This window comes from Stenella coeruleoalba (assembly GCF_951394435.1).
Source record: "Stenella coeruleoalba genome assembly, chromosome: 2".
Classification (NCBI taxonomy): Eukaryota; Metazoa; Chordata; class Mammalia; order Artiodactyla; family Delphinidae; genus Stenella; species Stenella coeruleoalba.
In genome coordinates this window covers 83,774,873-83,798,818 of record NC_137147.1, presented here as the reverse complement: position 1 = coordinate 83,798,818, position 23,946 = coordinate 83,774,873, and the positions used below count along the sequence as shown (strand labels likewise).

At 44.0% G+C, this 23,946-nt stretch overlaps 1 protein-coding gene across 2 annotated transcripts in view; it reads left to right on the top strand.

Annotated features, from left to right (window-relative positions):
- Positions 1 to 166: 166 nt before the first annotated feature.
- The window catches only part of DNAJC17 (DnaJ heat shock protein family (Hsp40) member C17), a 38,517-nt gene continuing 14,737 nt past the window's right edge, over positions 167 to 23,946 (top strand). For both annotated transcript variants that reach the window (XM_079913715.1, XM_079913714.1), the window contains exon 1: positions 167 to 268. In XM_079913715.1, coding sequence (XP_079769841.1) covers positions 191 to 268 — 78 coding nt within the window. In that variant the 5' untranslated portion in view covers positions 167 to 190. The remainder of the gene's footprint in view (positions 269 to 23,946) is intronic.

The following is a 23,946-nucleotide window of genomic DNA, read 5'->3' as shown; positions in this document are numbered from 1 at the left end:
GAGGGCTGTTGGGAGTCGTAGTTCATTCACTAGTGCCCGCTTCCCTCAGAGGCAGTCAAGCCTAGTTCAGATCACGACATTTCCCAGGAGGCTAAGCGCCTTCCTCAGGCTTGGGGTCGATAGTCCCCGGGACTCCCCATACGCTTAGGCTCTTGGGAGTTGTGGTACTAATCCAGTCAGGGTTGGAACCATGGCGGTGACCAAGGAGCTCTTACAGATGGACCTGTACGCGTTATTAGGTATCGAGGAGAAGGCGACGGACAAAGAGGTGAGAACTGGGGCGAGGAGGGCCGATCCCGAGCGACCTGGCGTGCTTTCCCGTCTTGGCGCCTCGCCCGAGGCTGGCACCATCAGCTTTCCACGTTCGGCCGGGCCCTGAGTGGGGAGCGAGGGGCGGCCCGACGGCCTCAGGTGGGTTCCCAGACCTTTCCTGAATGGTCTGAGGGCCTCACGAGGAAGAGGGGGCACGAGAGGGAGGCTCCTAGCGCGGGGAACTGTACTGTGCTCTCCCCGTGACCCTTGTCTAGAAGGGGCCGCGGGTGAGTCTGTGAGACAACCCTAGCCTACTTCCTGCGCCTGCGCAGTGTCAGCCTTCGATTCCGCTTCTATCTAAACTGTGGCAGGGGGAGCTTCATTGTCTCTCTCTTGCTGGCTGATTTAACTCTGCTTAGAGCCTAGGGCGGAAGAAAGGCCAGGTCTCAAGGCTCCTCCATTCCTTTTTCATACCCTCCGTTGGCAGTGTGACCTATGACTCTGCCACCTCTATTTTCTTTTTACATCCCCTTTGACTCTTTTCAAGTAGCAGATGCTCAGGTGTTGCCCTCTCACCATGTGCTAGTGGGCCAAAAGCAGGAGGATCAGAAGGATAAGGCAGATGACCTAGAGTTTCACGGGAAGGCGTTGATAGATGTGTCAGGGAGTGGGACACTGATCAAGCTGTAATTAAGATTTATGTTACTTTCTCCTGGATTATGGTGGTAGCTGTAGCAGTGTAAGAAGGGGAGGCAGATAAGTCACCAGATGGAAATTAATGCCTGCAGATGCCCCTGTACCTCCAGGCTGCTCTGCTCATCGGCAGAGCTTGTGAGAAGAGGAAGCTCTGGGGCAGAAAAGCAGGGAGACCCATAGGGCCCTTGAGGAGGGATACTGTCAGCCTGTACAGAACTGTTCCCTGCAGCTGCAGCTGAAATCAGAAGTGGGCCATGGGGATGTATACACAGCACCAAAAGCATCTGTTACACCTATCTCATAAGTCTTAAATTTTCACTATTAATAATGCCTAACACCTATATAATACTTACTATGTGCTGGACACTATTCTAAGTGTTCTACATTTGTAAATTGTTTAATTAGTACTTCGTTAATAGTGAGAAATTACTTTGGACACTTCACACCAGATCTAGCCAGTGTGTTGGAACCTCGAAGTTGAGAACTCCTGAGGAAGGCAATTAAGAGCCACTGATGTATATATTAATCAGAGAAGTGACATAATCAGATTTTTTTTTTTTTTTTTTTTTTTGGTATGCGGGCCTCTCACTACTGTGGCCTCTCTCGTTGCGGAGCACAGGCTCCGGACGCACAGGCTCAGCGGCCATGGCTCACGGGCCCCGCCGCTCCGCGGCACGTGGGATCCTCCCGGACCAGGGCACGAACCCGCGTCCCCTGCATAGGCAGGCGGACTCTCAACCACTGCGCCACCAGGGAAGCCCGACATAATCAGATTTTAAAGAAAATATTCAACATCAGTGTGCAGAAAGGACACAAGTAGGGGATGGATAGAGGAGCTGCCACTAGGGGGTCAGGTGGGGCTGTTGTCTAGGCAAGAGGCCAAGGTCTAAGCAGCACAGTGAGGTTGGGATTCAGTTTTCACTCAGGTGAGATAAGGGGTAGGTGAGAAGACTTTTTTTTTAAAAGATTTTTGAAATATTTATTTATTTATTTTGGCAGCGTTGGGTCTTTTGAGTTGTGGTGGCATGCGAGGTCTTCATTGAGGCGTGTGGGATCTTTCTTTGAGGCGCGTGGGCTTTCTCTCTAGTTGTGGTGTGCGGGTTTTCTCTCTAGTTGTGGCGCGCGGGCTTTCTCTCTAGTTGTGGTGTTCAGGTTTTCTCTCTCTAGTTGTGGTGCGTGGGGTCCAGAGCGCATGGGCTCTGTAGTTGCAACTTGTTGAGGTGTGCGAGCTCAGTAGTCGTGATGTGCGGGCTTTGCTGCTCTGCGGCATATGGGATCTCAGTTCCCTGACCAGGGGTCGAACCCACGTCCCTTGCATTGGAAGGCGGATTTTTTACCACTGGACCACCAGGGAAGTCCCGTGGAATCATTCTTGATACCTCCCTATCCTCTCACTCTTGCATCTAGTCCATCACCAGGTCCTAATGAATTCACTTCTCAAATAATCTCCAAACCTGTTCATTAATCTCCATCTCCACCACCACCGCTCCAGCCCAAATGCCCATCAACTTCCATCTGAATGATTAGAGTGGCCTGCCAACTCATTTCCCTGCTTCCAGTCTATTCTATTCCACTCTGTTGCACTCCTCCAATTTGTTCTACTCACGGAAAATGGAATAATCTTGGTGCTCCTTTAAAACCCTATTGCACTTTTAATAAAACATGCAATAGAATTTCTTACCCCTTCTTACATGCTTTTCCCTCTGCCGAGAACACTCTTTCTCCCCTTCTGTTAACCTGGGTTACTTTTACTTGGCTTTCAGAACTCAGCTTAAATGGCACTTCCTCAGAGAGGCCTTGCCTATTGTACTTTCATAGCAGCCACTTCTCCTTTCCAGCACTTATATCAGTTTGCAAGCATATATTCATTTGTGTGATTATTTATCTCATGCCTTACTCCCCTCTGTACTCTTAGCTCTGAGGAGCAGGTCTGGTCCATTCACTTCTGTAGCATCCCCTTCCTGGTGACTGGCACAGAGTAGGCTCTCAATAAATATTTGTTGAATGAAGGAAGTAGCAGCTAAGAGCCCACTGGAACAACTTGGCTTGAGAATCAGGAGATCTGGGGCCTCATTCAGAGCCTGACTTTCCTCAAATGTAAAACGAGGGAGTTGGGCAAACTATGACTTCAGGGGTCAAATGGCCCATGACCTGGTTTTTAATGAGCCATGAGCCGAGAATGGTTTTTCATGTTAAAACGATTGTAAAAAAACAACCACAACTCAACAACAAAAAACCGAATAACTCAATTAAAAAATAGGCAAAGGACTTGAATAGACATTTCTTCAAAGAACATATATAAATGACCAATAAATACATGAAAAGATGTTCAGTACCACTGGTCATTAGATAAATGCAAATGAAAACCACAGTGAGATACCACTTCATACTCATTAGGATGGCTATTAAAGAAAAACAAAAACAGAAAGTTACTAGTGTTGGTGAGGATGTGGAGAAATTAGAACCCTTGTACATTGCTTGTGGTGCAGCTGCTGTGGAAAACAGTATGACAATTCCTCAAAAAATTAAACATAGAATTACAATATGATCCAGCAATTTCACTTCTGGGTATATACCCAAAAGAAATGAACTCAAACAGATATTTGTTTTTTATTTATTTTATTTACTTTAGGCTGTGTTGGGTCTTCATTGCTGCACACGGGCTTTCTCTAGTTGTGGAGAGCGGGGGCTACTCTTTGCTGCGGTGTGTGGACTTCTCACCGGGGTGGCTTCTCTTGTTGCAGAGCACGGGCTCTAGGCACGCAGGCTCAGTAGTTGTGGTTCGCAGGCTCTGGAGCACAGGCTCAGTAGTTGTGGCGCATGGGCTTAGTTGCTCTGCGGCATGTGGGATCTTCCCGGGCCAGGGATCAAACCTGTGTCCCCTGCATTGGCAAGCGAATTCTTAACCACTGCACCACCAGGGAAGTCCCTCAAACATATTTGTACACCCATGTTCATAGTGGCATAATTCACAATAGCCAAAAGGTGGGAGCAGCCAAAGTGGCCATCAACAAATGAATGGTTAAACAAAATGTGGTATATACATACAATGGAATATTATTCATCCTTGAAAAGGAAGGACATTCTGACACATGCTACAATATGGATGAAACTTGAGGGTATGATGTTGAGTGAAATAAGCTAGTCACAAATGGACAAATATTATATGGTTCCTCTTGTACAAGATTCCTAAGAGTAGTCAGATTCACAAAGTAGAATGGTAGTTTCCGGGGGCAGGAGAGTGAGTGTGGAATGAGGAGTTAGTGTTTAAATGGTACAGAGTTTCAGCTTTACAAGATGAAAAAAGTCCTGGAGACTTACGGTGGTAATGGTTGCACAATATTAATGTACTTAATGTCATAGAACTATACACTTAAAAACGGTTAAAATGGTAACTTTTATGTTAATATATATTTTATTTTATATATGTTTTACAATAAAAACAACCAACCAAAACAGAATAAAAACAAAGAAGAACATATGTCACGGGAATTTAGAGAGTCAGCAAGTCCCAAAGGTAGATGTTTTTGTTCCCCATCCAGCCCTAAGGGAGACGGGTGGGGCAAGGTATCATTTTCTTGTAGGAAAGCTTTGAGTTGAGGACCCAGGTTTGGTGTGGAAGTTCTCCGGGGGAGAGGATAACGCCCCAGGAATCCAGTCTCCTCCTAGAATCTCAGGCAGTAAGCCCCAGGTTCTTATGTGCTAATGCACATGTGCCTGTGTGCGCGTATGTGCGCACACACACAGGACAGGGCCGGGCCCTAGAGCCTGCCAAGATGAAGAGTAGGTCATGGATTAATGCCACTTGCAAACCTTGAAGAGATTCTGAATTAATCTCAGGGATTATTTAGATGACTGCAATGGCCTTCTAATCCTTTTCCTAGTTCTGTTCTTGCCCCCTTGAGCCTCTTCGCACAGCAGCCAGAGTGAGCCTTTAGATGGTAAATCAGATTGTGTTACCTCTGCTCCCAGCTCCCCAGGGGCTTCTCATCGGTGTTAGAATGAAGCCTGAAGGCCCTCCCTGGCCCTTGGGGCCCTCAATGCCTCTCTTGCATGTTCCCTACCACTCTTCCCTTGCTCACCGGGCTCCAGCCACATCAGTCCTATAATTTTTTTTTAATTGTGGTGAAATATACATAACATGAAATTTTCCATTTAAACATTTTTTTTAGTGTACAATTCAGTGGCATTAAGTATATTTACATTGATATGCAACCATCACCACTATCCATCTCCAGAACTTTTCCATCATCCCAAACTGAAGTTCCATAACTTTAAACGTTGACTCCCTATTCTCTTCTCCCCTCAGCCCCTGGTAACTACTATTTTACCTTTCTTCTCTATGAACTTGACTATTTTATGTACCTCATACAACATGCAAATATATAGTATTTGTTTTTTTATATCTGGCTTATTTCACTTAATGTAATGTTTTCAGGTTTCATCCATTTTGTTGAATGGATCAGAATTTCCTTTCTTTTTAAGGCTGAATAATATTTCACCATATGTATATACACATTCTGTTTCTCTCTTCATCTTTTGATGGACATTTGGGTTGTTTCAACCTTTTAGTTGTTGTGAATGGTGCTATTAGGAACATGAGTGTATGAATATCTGTTCGAGTCCTGCTTTCAGTTCTTTTGGGTATGTATCCCACAGTGTAATTGCTGTATCATTAAAATTCTATGTTTAATGTTTTGAGGAACTGCCTGCCATACTGCCTTCCACAGCAGCCGCACCATCGCACATTTCTACAACAAATGCTCAGTCGTTCCAGTTTCTCCACATTCTTCCCACCACTTGTTATTTTCGGTGTTTTGGATAATAACCATCCTAATGGATATGAAAGAGGCCTCCAGTGATATTTTTTCAAACTCACCTAACACATTACTGCTTCATGGCCTTTACATTTGCTAGTCCTTCTGTTTAGAACATCTCTTTCCTGGTAGTTGTATATCTCACTCCCACACCTTATTCAGATTTCCATTCAAGTATCACCCCCTACCCTCTCAAAGGCTTTCAGAAGTCGTACATCTAATTACTACACGTTGTATTACATGCCCATTTGCTTACCAGTGGTCTCCCCCATTAGAATGTAAAAAATCCAGGAAGGAAGAGGCTTACGCTTTTATGTTTACTGCTATGTGTCTAGCACCTAGAACAATGCCTGGCCCTTGATAGGTGTTCAGTCAATCCTTGTTGAATGATTGAATATGTATTATTACTTTCTTATGCAGTCATACTTTGTGGCAAAGTGAAATTACTAGACCAATCAAATATATTTACCAAAAGTAAATGTATTTAAAAGCTTTTTCAAAATTGTCTTTCAGAAAAGTGGTGCCATCTTATACTCCCACTGGGTAGGCAGGAGATCACCCCATCTCTCAGCTGGCAGTTCCCATCCTGGCTCTCGAAAACAGCATGCTGTGTGCCTGGTGCCTTGTGCGCGCGCGCGCGCGCACACACACACACACACACACACACACACACACACAGAGCAGGTCCCACAGTTCATTAAATGAACTTTACAGTGTTCTCCCTGCCTCTTTTGTTTTTCTCTTTCTTCATCTGTGTTTTCGAGGAGGGTAGAAACATTTCCCACAAACACCATTCGATTCCACAAACTTTTAAGTGCCTACCTACTGTGTGCCTGTCGCAGAGCCTGGTGCTAGGGATACAAATGTGAAGAGAGCAGTTCCTGGAGGGTCACCCCATCGTGTCTGTTTCCAGCCTCTCTGTCTCTTGCTTTTGTGGTCCATCATTTTGAAATGCAGAGGTCAAAGTTGATAATTCTAGAAGGTGATGCTTTCTAATCAGATGGTGATTTCCTAGAGAGTGTAACTCATGTAGAAAATGACAACTTTTATAACTAATCTTAACAAGTAAGGCCAAGAGTCGTTGTTTGTTACATCTACCGTGTGTTGAGAATGGATGGAAATCATAATACAGAGCCTTGAGCAATGTTGGGAATTCTAAATGTGCGTTTATAATCATCTTTGTACTTATCACCAGTGACAGTTAAGAAAGTGGACTTTAGAGGCAGTCTGACTGGATATTGGCTCCATGACTTACCTAGTTTGTGACCTTGAGCAAATATTTAACCTCTGTGTGCCTTGGCTTCCATGTCTGCGAAATGGGAACGGTGGCAGTCCCTCTTCGCCGGCCTTGTTATGAGGCTCAGTCCAGGCAAAACACTTGGCAAGGCACTTGGCACAGACTCACTACAAGTTCCCTCATGCTGTTTTCATTGTTGCTCCACCTTCCTTACACTGTAAGTGCTAATGTCCAATGCACATCTCCCAAACTCATGTCTAAGTTTATCCTCCACTCCTCACACCTTCTCACTCATTCCAGTCCTGATAGACCAGTGCTGATTCACCTCACACTACACCAGTGATTCTCAACCAAGGCAGTGGTCAGGGTAGAAAGGCGGTGGGGCATCAGGTAGAACAAAATTGAGGATCAGCAGAGTTCACTATTCAGTTCAAATCTACAAATGAATGGAGTATGTCACCATGGACAAGGGACTCTGTAGGCATGGTGGGACTTCAGAGCTGAAGAAGACATCACTTCTGCTTTCTGACAGCTCACACAATATAGTAAAGAATGAATTCTGAGGTAGAGTGAAAGAGGTGGAATAAAAGTATATAAGGAAAATGCTGTCAGAATAAAGAGGAAGACAAGATTCATATGATTGGCAGGATCATGGAAGACTTCCCCTGAGGAGGTGTTTTTGTGCAAGACCTTGAGAAGAGAAAAGAATATATCACAGCAGGGTTAAAAGGGATCATCATGGTCATTTACTTTCTTCATTTTATAGACAGGAGCATGGAGATCCAAAGAGGCTATGGAACTTGCTGAGATCACCCAGTGAGTGAGTGTTGGGTCAGACTGGAGCCCCGGTTTAATATTCCTTCCACTGCTCTGCAGTTGACACGTGAATTTCTCTCCTGTCTGTAGCAGCCTTGCCTTTCATTTGAAGCCCTTTGAAGGGTACATAACTCACTGTATCTTGGCAGGTATTACTTGGTGAAGCTTGAAAATGCATTTTTTTTTGTTTGTTTGTTTGTTTTTGTTTTTGTTTTTTGTTTTTTGCGGTACGCGGGCCTCTCACTGTTGTGGCCTCTCCCGTTGCAGAGCACAGGCTCCAGACGCGCAGGCTCAGTGGCCATGGCTCACGGGCCCAGCCGCTCCGCAGCATGTGGGATCTTCCCGGGCCGGGGCACGAACCCGTGTCCCCTGCATCGGCAGGCGGACTCTCAACCACTGCGCCACCAGGGAAGCCCTGAAAATGCATTTTGATCAACTGTTTGAAGACTGAAGTTTTTTTTTTTGTTTTGTTTTTGAAGACTGAAGTTTTAAATGTATTTACCAGGAAAACTACCATGGAAACTTAATTTTCACCTTTTCAGTTTATATTTTATTATTGCTTTAAGGAAAAGGCTGTTTTACCTGTTTGTTAGCTAATAACTTTATTTATTTTTTAAAGGGAACTTTATTTTTATTTATTTATTTAATTTATTTTTGGCTGCGTTGTGTCTCTGTTGCTGTGCGGGCTTTCTCTAGTTGTGGCCAGCGGGGGCTACTCTTCATTGCGGTGCGTGGGCTTCTCACTGGAGTGGCTTCTCTTGTTGCAGAGCACAGGCTCTAGGCACGCGGACTTCAGTAGTTGTGGCTTGTGGGCTCTAGAGCGCAGGCTCAGTAGTTGTGGTGCATAGGCTTAGTTGCTGCACGGCATGTGGTATCTTCCCGGACCGGGGCACGAACCCGTGTCCCCTGCGTCGGGAGGCGGACTCTCAACCACTGCGCCACCAGCGAAGCCCGGCAGGAGGATTCTTAACCACTGTGCTCCCACCAGGGAAGCCCTAATACCTTTATTTAAATCACTTATTTCTGTTATACCCTAGAATGTGATACATTGACATTGTTTCTTACAGATTTAAAAGGAATAAGTTTTTGGGCTTCCCTGGTGGTGCAGTGGTTGAGAGTCCGCGTGCTGATGCGGGGGACGCGGGTTCGTGCCCTGGTCCGGGAAGACCACACGCCAAAGAGTGGCTGGACCCGTGAGCCATGGCCGCTGAGCCTGTGCGTCCGGAGCCTGTGCTCCGCAACGGGAGAGGCCACAACAGTGAGAGGCCCTCGTACAGCAAAAAAAAAAAAAAAAAAAAGGGAATAAGTTTTTGAGGACAGAGGACTTGAAGGAATGGCATGAAGGGGTAGAAGTCAAAGTGCCTGGCATGACAAGGAATAGGACATTGCCTAGGGTCTGTTGAGGGTGTGGCAGGAGTTGAATCTGAAAAATGTGGTATCTCTGGGCCTGTAGGCCCTAGGGTGGTTGGACTTGATTCTGTGGGCATCTGGGGGCCATTTCTGGATTTGAGGTGAGCCTGACTCAGTCCACTGTCTCCAGTGGGAGCCTTTCTCAAAGCCTCTTACCTCCAGACCAGGCACTGAGGCCTCAGGGTTGGGCAGTGAGCCTGGTTTCACTTGACAGCTGTCGTTCATTCACCAAGGGCCTGACCAGCGCTGTGTGGGACCAGGAGCCAGGCCTCCAAGTCCTCTCTGTACCTCTCTGATGGTTAACTCATTCCTGGGTTTGTCTGTCTGGCTGAAACTCTGAATTTTTGAAGTTCCTTGGCTGCCTGTTAAGTCAAAAGGAATGATTCATTTGTGTTTGTAAGCGGTAAGCTATTCATTAGCATTCAAGATAATACCTCATATTTACATGACGCCAAAGTGCTTTCACATAAATTATCTCATTTGATGTGATCTTCAAAGCCTGTGAGGACTTCCCTGGTGGTGCAGTGGTTAAGAATCCTCCTACCAGTGCAGGGCACATGGGTTCGAGCCCGGTCCGGGAAGATCCCACATGCCACGGAGCAGCTAAGCCCGGGCACCACAACTACTGAGCTGGCACTCTAGAGCCTGCTCGCCACAACTACTGAGCCTGCGTGCTGCAACTACTGAAGCCCACGCACCTAGAGCCTTGCTTCTCTGCAGCAAGAGAAGCCACCACAATGAGAAGCCCATGCACTGCAACGAAGAGTAGCCCCCGCTCACCACAGCTAGAGAAAGGCCACATGCAGCAACAAAGACCCATCCTAGCCAAAAATAAATAAATAAATAAAATATTTAAAAAAAAAAAAGAATACATAAGAATCTAGGGCTTCTCTGGTGGCGCAGTGGTTGAGAGTCCGCCTGCCGATGCAGGCGACACGGGTTCGTGCCCTGGTCCGGGCAGATCCCACATGCCGCGGAGCGGCTAGGCCCGTGAGCCATGGCTGCTGAGCCTGCACGTCCAGAGCCTATGCTCCGCAACGGGAGAGGCCACAACAATGAGAGGCCCGCGTACCGCAAAAAAAAAAGAAAAAAAAGCATCTGTAACTTAAAAAAAAAAAAGAAACAAGAGTGTGGGGCTTCCCTGGTGGCGCAGTGGTTAAGAATCCGCCTGCCAATGCAGGGGACATGGGTTCCAGCCCTGGTCTGGGAAGATTCCACATGCTGTGGAGCAGCTAAGTCCATGTGCCACAACTACTGAGCCTGCGCTCTAGAGCCTGTGAGCCACAACTACTGACCCCGTGTGCCACAACTACTGAAGCCCACACACCTAGAGCCCGTGCTCCGCAGCAATAGCAGCCACCACAGTGAGAAGCCCACGCACCACAACAAAGAGTAGACCCCGCTCGCCGCAACTAGAGAAAGCCTGTGCGCAGCAACGAAGACCCAGCACAGCCAAAAATAAATAAATTAATTTAAAAAAAAACAAGAGTGTGAGGTACGCAAGGACTATTAGCTCCAATTTATAGATGAGAAGACTGACACTGACAGAGTTTGATTTGCCCAGCATAAGGTGGCTAGTAAATGCAGAGCGCCTGCCCAAACCTGCATTTTCTACTCCTATTTCAGAGCTGTTTTCCATGACTCACACCTCAGGAGCAATTAGGGTAACAAGATATGGGTCTGTGGGCCCCAGAAAGCCTTGTGTTCCCATCTGTGACACAGATAGAGATTTGACTCTGTGGGTAAAGCTGCACGACCTGGGTGAGCTCAAAGGGTATTATGCCGACCCGGACAACTTGAGGAAGTATGTTAAAATTTGTGTTAAAACTACCACAGTGGAGTTTTCATTTCAGCTAAGGTAGAATTCAAAATATTCTCCATTTGCATAGCTGCTTTCCCTATTTTTGCTGTTCCTGAATACTGTTATTTGGTTATTATTATTTTTCTCTAAATTGACTCACTTGTTTTTACTAATATAATTTGTTTATAAAGGAAACCAGTGTGTTAAGGGGAAAAAAGAATGAGATGTAGGGAGTACCAGGGCCCAGAGAGAAAGAGTTCTGCACCTGGGCAGAGGAGAGTGGCTTTGGGGGTAGGGACCCAGGTCTCCAGGGGTTAAGAGTGACAGCAGGCTGTGGGGAGAGGTGAGGGGCTGCCAGACCCAGGGTATCTGACAGATCTGAGGGGTGGGAATCTCCAACCTGATAGAAGAATGCAGGTGAGGATTTTGGAGTCTGAGCATGATGTAAGCCTGCTTAGGGTAAGGGTGGGAGGGAGAGGCGGGGCCTGAGAGAAGGGGACATTGGAGGAGGAGGAGGGCTGTAGACTGTGCGCCAGGTGGATAGCTGGCTTGGGGAAGTGGACTGAGAAGGAGGGCAGGGAAGGGGTTGAGGCCCAGGAAGGGATACTGGGAGTGCTAAAGGGGGACCCAGAGGTGAGAGCCCGAGGGGTACGAGGACCAGAAGAGTGACCTCAGGGATGGGCTGGGGATCCAGATCCTTTAGGGTGCATAGGGGCAACATATGGGGAGAAGCAGCCCAGGCCCTGTGCATGATCTCAGTTGGTTCAGGCTGCACAGGTCACTGTCCTGAGTCTGGACTGTGGGCCGTGGTTAGCAGACTACAAGAGATGTTGGTGTGAGGTCCGGGTGTCCCCAGCATCTCGTTACCACCAGCAGGCCCACATTTTGGGAATGTTGAACTAAGGGTGCTGGTCTGAGGTGTGGCTGGCACCCTGCTTGCTCAGAGCCTTTGGAGCAGTCTGGTTTCCGCAGGAATTTGGGAATTTCTATGTAGTGCTGTTGCAGTGTGGACCACAGGCTGTAAGGAATGAAAGTGGCCAATCTTTTAGGCAGAGGGGACTTCCAGGTAAGTGCCTAGAGCTCTGTGGTTTACTTCCTGCCTATGACATCAGGCAGTCACATAACCTCTGGTGTTGTGGCTAGTACAGGGTTGGGGAACTGTCTGCCTCCCCCAGGCTTAGGGAACTGTCTGCCTCCCCCAGGCTTAGGGAGAAATTACTGCCCAGGCCTAGATTACTGACTGTTCCCATGCCTGGAACTGGGCCTGTAATGGCTTCCTAGCTGATTCACTGGCATGGTTTGTTCATTCAGTACCTGTTGTCACATAGAGTGACCTCCCTGTGTGCCCTCCGTATCTGAGTCTGACCTACGAGTCTGGCTTTTGAGAACTGGGCTTAATTACTTGTACTGCTTACTTGGCTCCAAGTTTTATTATAAGAAAGGATAGCAGCCTTTTAAAAAATAATGATCTCTTCTATGTAGGGCACTTTTCTTTTAAGTTTAATGATGGCTATTTTATATTTATTGGACCCCTTAGTGCTTGGCTTTTTTGTGTGAGTCAGGAGTTCATTCCTTATAAGAGGTGAAACTGAAGGCAGGTGGATTGTCAGAGGCCCTGTTGTGTGCCTGGCGCCAAGCAGTGGAGATGGCGGGAGACCCAGCTCCAGGCTCCTTTCCCTGCTCTGGGCTCAGGTTGCTGTGAGTGGCGAAATCAGTTATGGAGCCCCGGGAAGGGCTGAGTGGGTGGCTGCTAATTCATGACTCATTATTCCCCTCTGTGATGTGGGCTCTGGGGGGATAATATTTAGTTCCCACTGCAGTTCTCTTATCAGTCTGCGGTAGTGATTTCTTCCCTTTTCCAGGCTTAGTTTCTCAAAAGGAAGTGTTAGCAGGTAGAAGGGGAAATTATGAAATAGTGTGGGAAGGTCTCCTAGGGTTGGGATAGCACCCACTTCCTTCTGCTCTTCAATAGGCCTGAAGTAATTGACATAGTTGAGGCTTCCTAATTGTGTTTGGTTGAGAACAAATGGACATGTGCCCCTTTCATTCAATAGATATTTACTGTGTGCCTACTGAGTACCAGGTGCTGTCCAGTGCACAGTTCTGGCCCCTGGGGATAGGCAAAACTCCCTGCCCCCTAAAGCACATTCCCTTTATTCGTAAGAACCCCCATAATTTCCTGTACCTGTGTGCCCTCATTTGAGGCACAATCATAACCAGTTTATCTGTTTTTCCAGACCATACCAGAAAAGAAACAGCAGATTATAAGCACTTCCAGAGACAGGCTGGCATCTGGCACAGTCTAGTAGAGGCTGACTGGGGAGGAGATAGAGAAACTATAAAAAGAGTAGAATTTAAGATCATTACCACCTAAGGAAGCGTAGGGAAAGCCTGACTCTGCCCTCAGTAGCATCTGAACATGTACTGTTCAGTAGTTTCTGTTCTGAATGATGATCCTGAGATATGGAAGACAGATTAAATTCAAGTAGTGTCCTAGGATGGGGAAAGGGAGTAATATTTTAGAAAGACATCAGGAGGAAGACCACACTTCTACAAATTGGAGTTTAAAGTCCTCGTGGAGCTTATGTTCATCTGAGATCTCTGTTATTCTGGGGCTGAGCCTTGGAGACAGCCTGGTCCTCTGAAAAACCATAGTCTGGGCAGGGGGCATTGGGTGAGAGGCCCCTCAACTGTCACCTAGCTCTTTTCTGTGAACTCTCAGGAAATGCAAATGAATGTTTCCAAGTGCTAGGGAAACCTGGGGATTTAGGAGAAACCTATAGGTAAGGAAGGAAAACTGCAAGTGTTAAGACAATTCAGTAGCTTTTGGCACCTTCCAGTGGCTGCTTCAACCTTGCCTAGGTGTCCCAGCACTTGCAGACTCGGTTTCATAGAGGAGCTGCCAACCCGAATGCCTGGGATTAGATGGTCCTGTCTTTCTCTCACATCATTACATGTAGGGGCCTACTGTTTCTTTGTTCTTTTGAAAGTTCCTCTTCCTTCCCAACTTATCATAGTTAAGAAAAATATTGTTGCATCTTTTTGCCCTGAATCCAGCCTCTTGAGCTGCTAGCTAATAAGGTAGACTATTTCGTAATAAACAATATCGACACGGAAGCTTTTCAAAGGCCTGCTGTAGGAGAGTTGTGTTTACATGATGAGAAATTCTTCAGGCACCAGTCACTCCAGGAGGGCTGGGCAAAGCTGGAAGTCTTATTTGTAACACAAAACACCAAACTCCAGGCCAACCGGTTCAAAGTCAGAACTGGCCTTCGAGGCTAAAACCTAGCAGTGGGCTTTGCCCAGGGCAGGCTTAGCAGCTAACCATAGTAATAACTAGTGAATCAGGACAGACACACTTGGCCAGCATTCTTAGGCCAGCTGGGTTTTGGTTCATGGCCACTCTGGAAGATCTCAGGCTACTTACCCGTACCCCCTACACTTTGAATGAGAGTAGTTCAGAGCCCCTGGGGGCTAACCAAGGATAGAATTTTAGAACTGCCCCCAGCAGACCTGAAACCAGCCTTGTTGTACACCTCAAGAATTCATACTGGACTCACCTGGGCCCATTGTGGACCCATGTCCATCCCTGGAGTTCCTGTCAGGTTGGCATTGTCCTGGGCTGGTGTCACAATTTACCTCCCTCTCAGGAGTGGATAAACAAGAGGTTTGGACCTTATATTGAGTGCCTGGTTTTTGTTAGGTACTTCACATGGGTTATTTTCTTTAATCCTCACAACAGCCCCATGTGTATGGGATACTTCCCACACTTCGTAGTTGAAGAACCTAAGGCTGAGTGAGATCCAGTAATTTGCCCAAGGTCACGCTAGTAGTATGCGGAAGATTCAAAATTTGAAAACACGTTAGACTCCAGAGCCTTCTTTCTTTCCGTGAACCATGCTACTTCCTAGCTTAGAATAGTTGAAAGAAGCTCAACATCCCTGGTTTTTTGCTTTTTGTTTTTTTATTTTTAAAAATAAATTTATTATTTATTTTTGGCTGTGTTGGGTCTTTGTTGCTGCACACAGGCTTTCTTTAGTTGGCGCAAGCGGGGTCTACTCTTCGTTGTGGTGTACGGGCTCCTCATTTCTGTGGCATCTCTTGTTGCAGAGCATGGGCTCTAGGTGCTGGGGCTTCAGTAGTTGTGGCACGCGGGCTTCAGTAGCTGTGGCTCATGGGCCCTAGAGCACAGGCTCAGTAGTTGTGGCGCACGAGCTTAGTTGCTCCACGGCATGTTGGGATCTTCCCGGACCAGGACTCGAACCCATGTCCCCTGCATTGGCAGGCGGATTCTTAACCACTGCGCCACCAGGGAAGTCCCCTGTTTTTCTAGATATAATTGACATATAACATATTAGTTTCAGGTATACAACATAATGATTCGATATGTTTGATGTATATATTGTGAAATGATGAGCATAATAAGTCTAAGTAAATTACACCCATCACTGTTCATAGTTAAAATTTGTTTTTTCTTGTGATAAGAACTTTTAAGATCTACTCTCTTAGTAACTTTCAAATAAACAGTACAGTATTAAGTGTAGTTGCCATGCTGTACATTACATCCCTATGGCTTATATATTTCATAACTGGGAGTCTGTACATTTTGACATTTTGCTCCCCCCACCCTCCCCCAACTGCCTGCCTCTAGCAACCACCAATCTGTTCTCTGTATCTATGAGTTGTTACTTGTTTGTTTGTTTTTTAGATTCCACATGTAAATAAGATCATATGATATTTGTCTTTCTCTGTCTGACTCATTTCACTCAGCATAATGCCCTCAAGTTCCATCCATATTGTCTAATGGAAAGATTTCCTTTTTTATGGCTGAATGAGTATATCTGTCTATCTGTGTGTATATGTGTGTGTGTGTGTGTGTGTATGTATATGTATAATCTCACATCTTCTTTATCCATTCACCCATCAGTAGACACTTAGGTTGTTTCCATGTCTTGGCTACTGTAAATAATGCTGCATTGAACATGGGGGTGCATTATATTTTCAAGTTAGTGTTTTCATTTCTTTTGGATAAATACCCAGAAGTAGAATTGCTGGATCATTTGGTAGTTCTGTTTTTTATTTTAAAATATTTATTTATTTATTTATTTATTTAGGCCATGCCGTGCGGCTTGTGGGATCTTAATTCCATGACCAGGGATCCATCCAGGCCTTTGGCAGTGAAGGTTCAGAGTTCTAACCACTGGACTGTCAGGGAATTCCCAGTAGTTCTATTTTTAATTTTTTGAGGAATCTCTATACAGTTTTTCATAGTGGCTGCACTAATAGTGCACGTGAGTTCCCTGTTCTCCACATCCTTACCAACACTTACTCTTGTCTTTTTGGTAAGGTAGTATCTTGTTGTGATTTTGATTTGCATTTGCCTGATGGATAGTGATGTTGAGCACCTTTTCATGTACCTGTTGGCCATCTGTATATCTTCTTTGGAAAAATGTCTGTTCAGATCCTCTGCCCATTTATTAATCAGATTGGGTTTTTTGTTGTTTGTTTGTTTGTAGGTTGTTTTTTGTTTTTGGGGTTTTTTGTTTGTTTGTTTGCTATTGAATTGTATGAGTTCTTTCTATATTTTGGATATTAACTCCTTATCAGATATATGATTTGCAAATATTTACTCCCATTCCATAGTTTGCCTTTTCATTTTGTTGATGGTTTCCTTTGCTGTGCAGAAGCTTTTTAGTTTGATGTAGTCCCACTTGTTTATTTTTTGCATTTGTTGCTTTTGCTCTCAAATCCAAAAAAAAAAAAATCATTGCCAGGACCAATGTTAAGGAGCTTACGCCCTATGTTTTCTTTTTGGAGTTTTATAATTTCAGGTGTTACTTTCAAGTCTTTAATCCATTTTGAGTTAATTTTTGTGTATGGGTAAGATAGCAATCCAGTTTCATTCTTTTGCATGTGGCAAAATGCAAAATGGGGAATGCAATTTCCCCAACACCATTTTTTATTTTTTAAAATTTTATTGGGGAAAATTTTTTTATTGGAGTATAGCTGATTTACAATGTTGTGTTAGTTTCAGGTGTACAGGAAAGTGATTCAGTTATACATATACATATATTCATTCTTCTTCAGATTCTTTACCCATGTAGGTTATTACAGAATACTGAGTAGAGTTCCCTGTGCTATACAGTAGGTCCTTGTTGGTTATCTGTTTTATATACAGCAGTGTGTGTATGTTAATCCCAAGCTCCTAATTTATCCCTCCCCTCCCCGCAACACCATTTATTGAAGAGACTGTTCTTTTCCCATTGCATATTCTTGGCTTCTTTGTCCTTTCCCCATTACATAGTCTTGGCTCCTTTGTTGTAAATTAATTGACTGTATATGTGGGTTTATTTCTGGGCTGTTCTGTTCCATTGATCAAGGTGTCTGTTTCTATGCCAATACCATACAGTTTTGATTACTGTAACTTCGTAAATAGTTTGAAATCAGGACATATGATGCCTCTAGCTTTGTTCTTCTTTCTCAAGATTGCTTTGCCTATTTGGGGTCTTTTGTGGGTCCATACAAATTTTAGGATTTTTTTTTTCCTGTGAAAATGCCATTGGAATTTTGATAGGGATTGCATTGAATCCATAGATTGCTTTGGGTAGTAAAGACATTTAAACAATATTAATTCTTCCACACCATGAGCATGGAATATCTTTCCTCTTATTTGGTCTTCTTCAACTTCTTTAATCATTGTCTTTTTGTTTTCAGTGTACAGATCTTTCACCTCCTTGGCTAAATTTATTTTTAGGTATTTTATTCTTTTTGATGAAATTGTAAATGGGATTGTTTTCTTAATTTCTCTTTCTGATCATCCATTGTTAGTGCCTAGAAATGCACTATGTGTATTGATTTTGTATCCTGCCACTTTACTGAATTCTTTGATTCTAACATTTTTTTTGGTGGACTCTTTAGGGTTTTCTATATATATAATATGTCATCTGCAAATAATGACAGCTTTACTTCTTCCTTTTTGATTTGGATGCCTTTTATTTCTTTTCCTTGCCTAATTGCTCTGGCTAGGACTTCCAGTACTATGGTGAATGAAAGAGGGTAGAGTAGGCATCCTTGTCTTGTTCCTGATTCTTAGAGGCAAAGCTTTCAGCTTTTCACCATGGAGCATGATATTAGCTGTGGAATTGTCATATATGGCCTTTATTAAGTTGAAGTATATTCCCTCTATACCCACTTTGTGGAGAGTTTTTATAAATGTATGTTGAATTTTGTCAAATGCCTTTCTGCATCTCTTGAGATGATCATAAGATGTTTATCTTTCATTTTGGTAATATAGTGTTTCACATTAATTGATTTGTGGATGTTGAACTATCCTTGCATCCCTAGAATAAATCCCACTTGATCATTATGTATGATCCTTTAATGTACATATTATTGTTTAATTCTGTTTGCTAATATTTTGTTGACAATTTTTGCATCAGTGTTCATCATGGGTGTTGGCCTATAATTTTCTTTTCTTGTGGCATCCTTGTCTGGTTTTGGTATCAGGGCAATAATGCTGGCCTTGCAAAGATAGTTTGGAAATGTGTCCTCCTCTTCTATTCTTTGCAAGAGTGAGAAGGATTAGTATTAATTCTTCTTTATTTTTTTTTTAACTTTTAAAAATTTATTTAAACAAAATTTTTTTAAATTTTAGGCTGTGTTCGGTCTTCATTGCTGTGCGCAGGCTTTCTTTAGTTGTGGTGAGTGGGGGCTACTCTTCATTGCAGTGTGCGGGCTTCTCATTGAGGTAGCTTCTCTTGTGGAACATGGGCTCTAGGCACACAGACTTCAGTAGTTGTGGCATACGGGCTCAGTAGTTGTGGCTCGCGGGCTCTAGAGTGCAGGCTCAGTAGTTGTGGTGCACGGGCTTAGCTGCTTTCATTGATCTTTCTTTGAACCATTGGTTGTTTGGTAGCATGTTGTTTAATCTCCACATATTTGAATTTTCCAGTTCCCTTCTTGATTTCTGGTTTCATGCCATTGTGGTCAGAAAAGATGCTCTATATGATTTCAGTCTTCTTAAATTTATTGACTTGTTTTGTGGCCTAATATATGATCTGTCCTGCAGAATGTTCCATGTGTGCTTAAGAAGAATGTGTATTCTGTTGCTTTTTTTTTCTTTTAATTTATTTATTTTATTTATTTATTTTTGACTGCATTGGGTCTTTGTTGCTGTGTGCAGGCTTCCTCTAGTTGCAGCGAGTGGGGGCTACTCTGTTGCGGTGCATGGGCTTCTCATTGCAGTGACTTCTCTTGTTGCACAGCACGGGCTCTAGGCATGCAGGTTTCAGTAGTTGTAGCATGCAGGCTCAGTAGTTTTGGCTCACGTGCTCTAGAGTGCAGGCTCAGTAGTTGTGGCGCATGGGCTTATTTGCTCCGTGGCACGTGGGATCTTCCCGGACCAGGGCTCAATCCTGTGTCCCCTGCATTGACAGGTGAATTCTTAACCACTATGCCACCAGGGAAGCCCCTATTCTGTTGCTTTTGGGTGGAGTGTTATATATATAGTCTGTTAAGTCCATCTGAACTAATGTGTCATTTAAGGCCGATGTTTCCTTATTGATATGCTGTCTGGATGATCTATCCATTGACAAAAGAGGGGTATTAAAATCCTCTACTATCATTGTATTGCTGTCTATGCTTCCCTTTAGGTCTGTTAATATTTGCTTTATATATTTCGGTGCTACTGTGTTGCGTGCATAAATATTTACAAATGTTATATCCTCTTGATGGGTTGACTCCTTTATCATTATGTAATGACCTTCTTTGTCTCTTATTACAGTCTTTGTCTTAAAGCCCATTTTGTCTGATATAAGTATAGCTGCCCCAGCTTTTTTTGGTTTTCATTTGCATGAAATATCTTTTTTCATCCCTTCACTTTCAGTCTGTGTGTGTCCTTACATCTGAAGTGAGTCTCTCTTTTTTTTTTTGCGGTACGCAGGCCTCTCACCGTTGTGGCCTCTCCCACTGCGGAGCACAGGCTCCGGACGCGCAGGCTCAGCGGCCATGGCTCACGGGCCCAGCCGCTCTGCGGCATGTGGGATCCTCCCGGACCAGGGCACGAACCCGCATCCCCTGCATCGGCAGGCGGACTCCCAACCACTGCACCACCAGGGAAGCCCCTGAAGTGAGTCTCTTGTAGGCAGCATATAGAGGGGTCTTGTGGTTTGTTTGTTTGTTTTTGGCTGCATCGGATCTTAGTTGTGGCATGCAGGATCTTCATTGAGGCATGGGGGATCTTTCGTTGCAGCGTGCAGCCTTTTTGTTGTGGTGCGTGGGCTTCTCTGTAGTTGTGGCATGTGGATTTTCTCTTCTCTAGTTGTGGCGTGCAGGCTCCAGGGCAGGTGGTCTCTGTAGTTGTGGCATGCGGTTCCAGGGAGTGTGGGCTCTGTAGTGTGTGGCACGCAGGCTTTGGTTGAGGCGCATAAGCTCAGTAGTTGTGGCACTCGGGCTTAGTTGCCCGGCAGCATGTGAGATCTTAGTTCCCTGACCAGGGATTGAACCTGCGTCCCCTGCATTGTAAGGCAGATTCTTTACCACTGGACCACCTGGGAAGTCCCAGCCACTCTTTTTTTTTTTTTTTTTTTTTTTGTGATACCCGGGCCTCTCACTGCTGTGACCTCTCCCGCCTCAGAGCACAGGCTCCAGACACGCAGGCCCAGCGGCCATGGCTCACAGGCCCAGCCGCTCCACGTCATGCGGGATCCTCCCAGACCGGGGCACGAACCCGTGTCCCCTGCATCGGCAGGCGGACTCTCAACCACTGCGCCACCAGGGAAGCCCGGCAGGCGGATTCTTAACCACTGCGCCACCAGGGAAATCCCTCATGTTTTTCTTTTTAATTAATTTTTATTGGAGTATAGTTGCTTTACAATGTTGTGTTAGTTTCTTGCTGTACAGCAAAGCAAATCAGTCATACATATACATATATCCACTCTCTTTTAGATTTCCTTCCCATTTAGGTCACCACAGAGCATTGAGTAGAGTTCCCTGTGCTACGCAGTAGGTTCTCATTAGTTATTTGTTTTATACATAGTAGTGTATATATGTCAGTCTCAATCTCCCAATTTATCCCACCCTTCCTTTCCCCACTTGGTAACCATAAGTTTATTCCCTACATCTGTGACTCTATTTCTGCTTTGCAAATAAATTAATCTCTACCATTTTTCTAGATTCCACATACAAATGATATTATACGATATTTGTTTTTCTCTTTCTGACTTACTTCAGTATATACAACAATCTCTAGGTCCATCCACATCTCTGCAAATGGCACTATTTCATTCCTTTTATGGCTGAGTAATATTCCATTGTGTATATGTACCACATGTTCTTTAGCCGTTCCTCTGTCGATGCACATTTAGGTTGTTTCTGTGTCCTGGCTATTGTAAATAGTGCTGCAATGAACATCGGGGTGCATGCATCCTTTCGAATTATGGTTTTCTCTGGATATATGCCTAGGAGTGGGATTGCTAGGTCATATGTAGCTCTATTTTTAGTTTTTTAAGGAGCCTCCATATTGTTCTCCATAGTGGTTGTACCAATTTGCATTCTCACCAACAGTGTAGGAGGGTTCCCTTTTCTCCACACCCTCTCCAGCATTTATTGTTTGTAGATTTTTTTATGATGGCCATTTTGACCAATGTGAGGTGATACCTCATTGTAGTTTTGATTTGCATTTCTCTAATAACTAGTGATGCTGAGCATTTTTTCATGTGTTTGTTGGCTATCTGTATGTCTTCTTTGGAGAAATGTCTATTTAGGTCTTCTGCCCGTTTTTTGATTGGGTCATTTGTTTTTTTGATATTGAGCTGCATGAGCTGTTTGTATATTTTGGAGATTAATCCCTTGTCAGTTGCTTCATTTGCAAATATTTTCTCCCATTCTGAGGGTTTTCTTTTCATTTTGTTTATTGTTTCCTTTGCTGTGCACATTTTTCTTGTTATTAACCATTTATATTCTATGAATTGTTTCTTCATGTTCTTTCTGTTTTCTTGTAGTTTGTCTTTTTCTTGCTTGTCTTTTTCTGCATGATTTCTTTGCATAGTGAAGACTGTGTTGTGTGTCATATTTCATGCACATACTTCTCTCTGTTATCATATCCCTCATCTTTTAATTTTGTCTATGATTTTTTACTTAGAGAAATTAAAATTTTTTCATTTGTAAATTCATTCATTTTGTATAAGTATGCATGTGTGTGCATGCATGTGTGATTCCTTCCCTTGTTTTAATGCTTAGGACTTTCTTCCCCATCCTAAAAGCAGATTAAAAGTCCCATCATTTTCTTTCTTTACCATCATTTTCTTTCTTTAGGTTCTTTTAGTTTCTTTTTTTGTGTTTAGTTTTTTTATCTATCTGGAATTATTTTGGTATATGGTTTGAGATGAAGAGCTAAAACCTTTTTTTTTTCACTGTGTATATTTTTTTCACTCAGTGTAATACTTTTTACTATACATTGAAGTTTTACATTTATTACTATTTGTTTCTTGGCCATGCTTATATGTTCCATTAATCTTGCCTTTGTGCTTTACAATAAACTTTGATTAGGTCACAGAGAACTTTGAGGTTCAAGTTCTTTGGGCTTGGAGACCCCAAATGCCTCCTCAGTCATTCATCCTGGTTCATTACTTTTGAACTCAGAAGGCTCTCCACATCTCGCCCTGCTCATATGCACTGTGGGGCTTTCCCTTCTAATTGTTCTACTCTGTGTTTTATGAATTACACATACCTTATGAATCACGTTAACTTTCTTGTACTTTCAGTATCATACCTGAGTTAACTTTAATCTTTTTCTCCTCTTCTCAGCCCAGTTTGCATTTCTTTGCCTACATGTGTGCTCTCATTCCCTAGCATTTCTTCACCCCAAGTTTGTGTGTTAAAACTTGTTGGTATGAATTTATTCTTTTCCTGGTTTTCTTCTATTACTTTTCTTTGGTTGAATTTTTTTTTTAATTAACCAAAATATTCTTTGACAAAAACATTATTTTTATTCCCATGTTTTATTGCAACCACGTCTCTCCTTTTTCATGTCTTTTTCTGTTCTCAGTACTTATTCCTCAGTAAAGGAAAACATATTTCTTCTCTAAGCTTGTCTGGGGCTTGAAGAGAAGTTGGGCTGTTCCACATCCTCTGTCTTGAATACCCTTTCTGGCCCTGCTTGGAGAACTGTTACTCACCTTTCAGATCCAGCTCAGATATTGCCTCCTCTGTGAGGCCCTCAGGGCTAAAATTAGCCATTCTTTTCTCTTTGTTTCCATTCTTAGGGCCCTCTCTTACAGGCATCTTACAACCTCAGTGTAATTCATTGTTTTCATAGCCATCTTCCTTGCTAAGCAGTGTCCTTCCTCTTCAGTGTCAGGGAAATTCCTGATTTTCCTCTGTATCCCCAGCTCCAGCTCAACCCCTCCATATCCTAGCTGCTCCATGAGTGGACCTGGGAGGTAGGGTAGATTCGGTGCTGTACTGAAGGGCTGTAGGAGAGCTCCCCTCCTACCCTTAGACATTCCTCTCTAAAAATGAATACCAGCCTGACCTTGACTTTCTGGCCTCACCTCTCCCCCTACTCATGAGACTGGTAAATTTTTCCAATAGGTTCTTGAAACACAGAATGTTCAACCCCTTACACCTTTAAAGGGTGATTTGGAAATGGAGGCCCAGTCAGGCCTTGAGGGAATAGGGGTCCAGGATACATCAAGTTGATTGGGGCAGTTGTGTTTGGTTGTAGATGTTGGGAGTGTGGGAGGCTGGAGGGGTGGGGGTAAGATGGGGGTCCACCCAGACAGGGAGTGAGGTGACCTAGGTCCAGTTGTACTATTGCTTCAAATAAAGTTTGTTGAGACAGTTAAAGACATATGTCAAAGGAACACATTCTGGAAAGAGAATTGATAAGGAAGCAAATTAATATATGTAGAGTATTT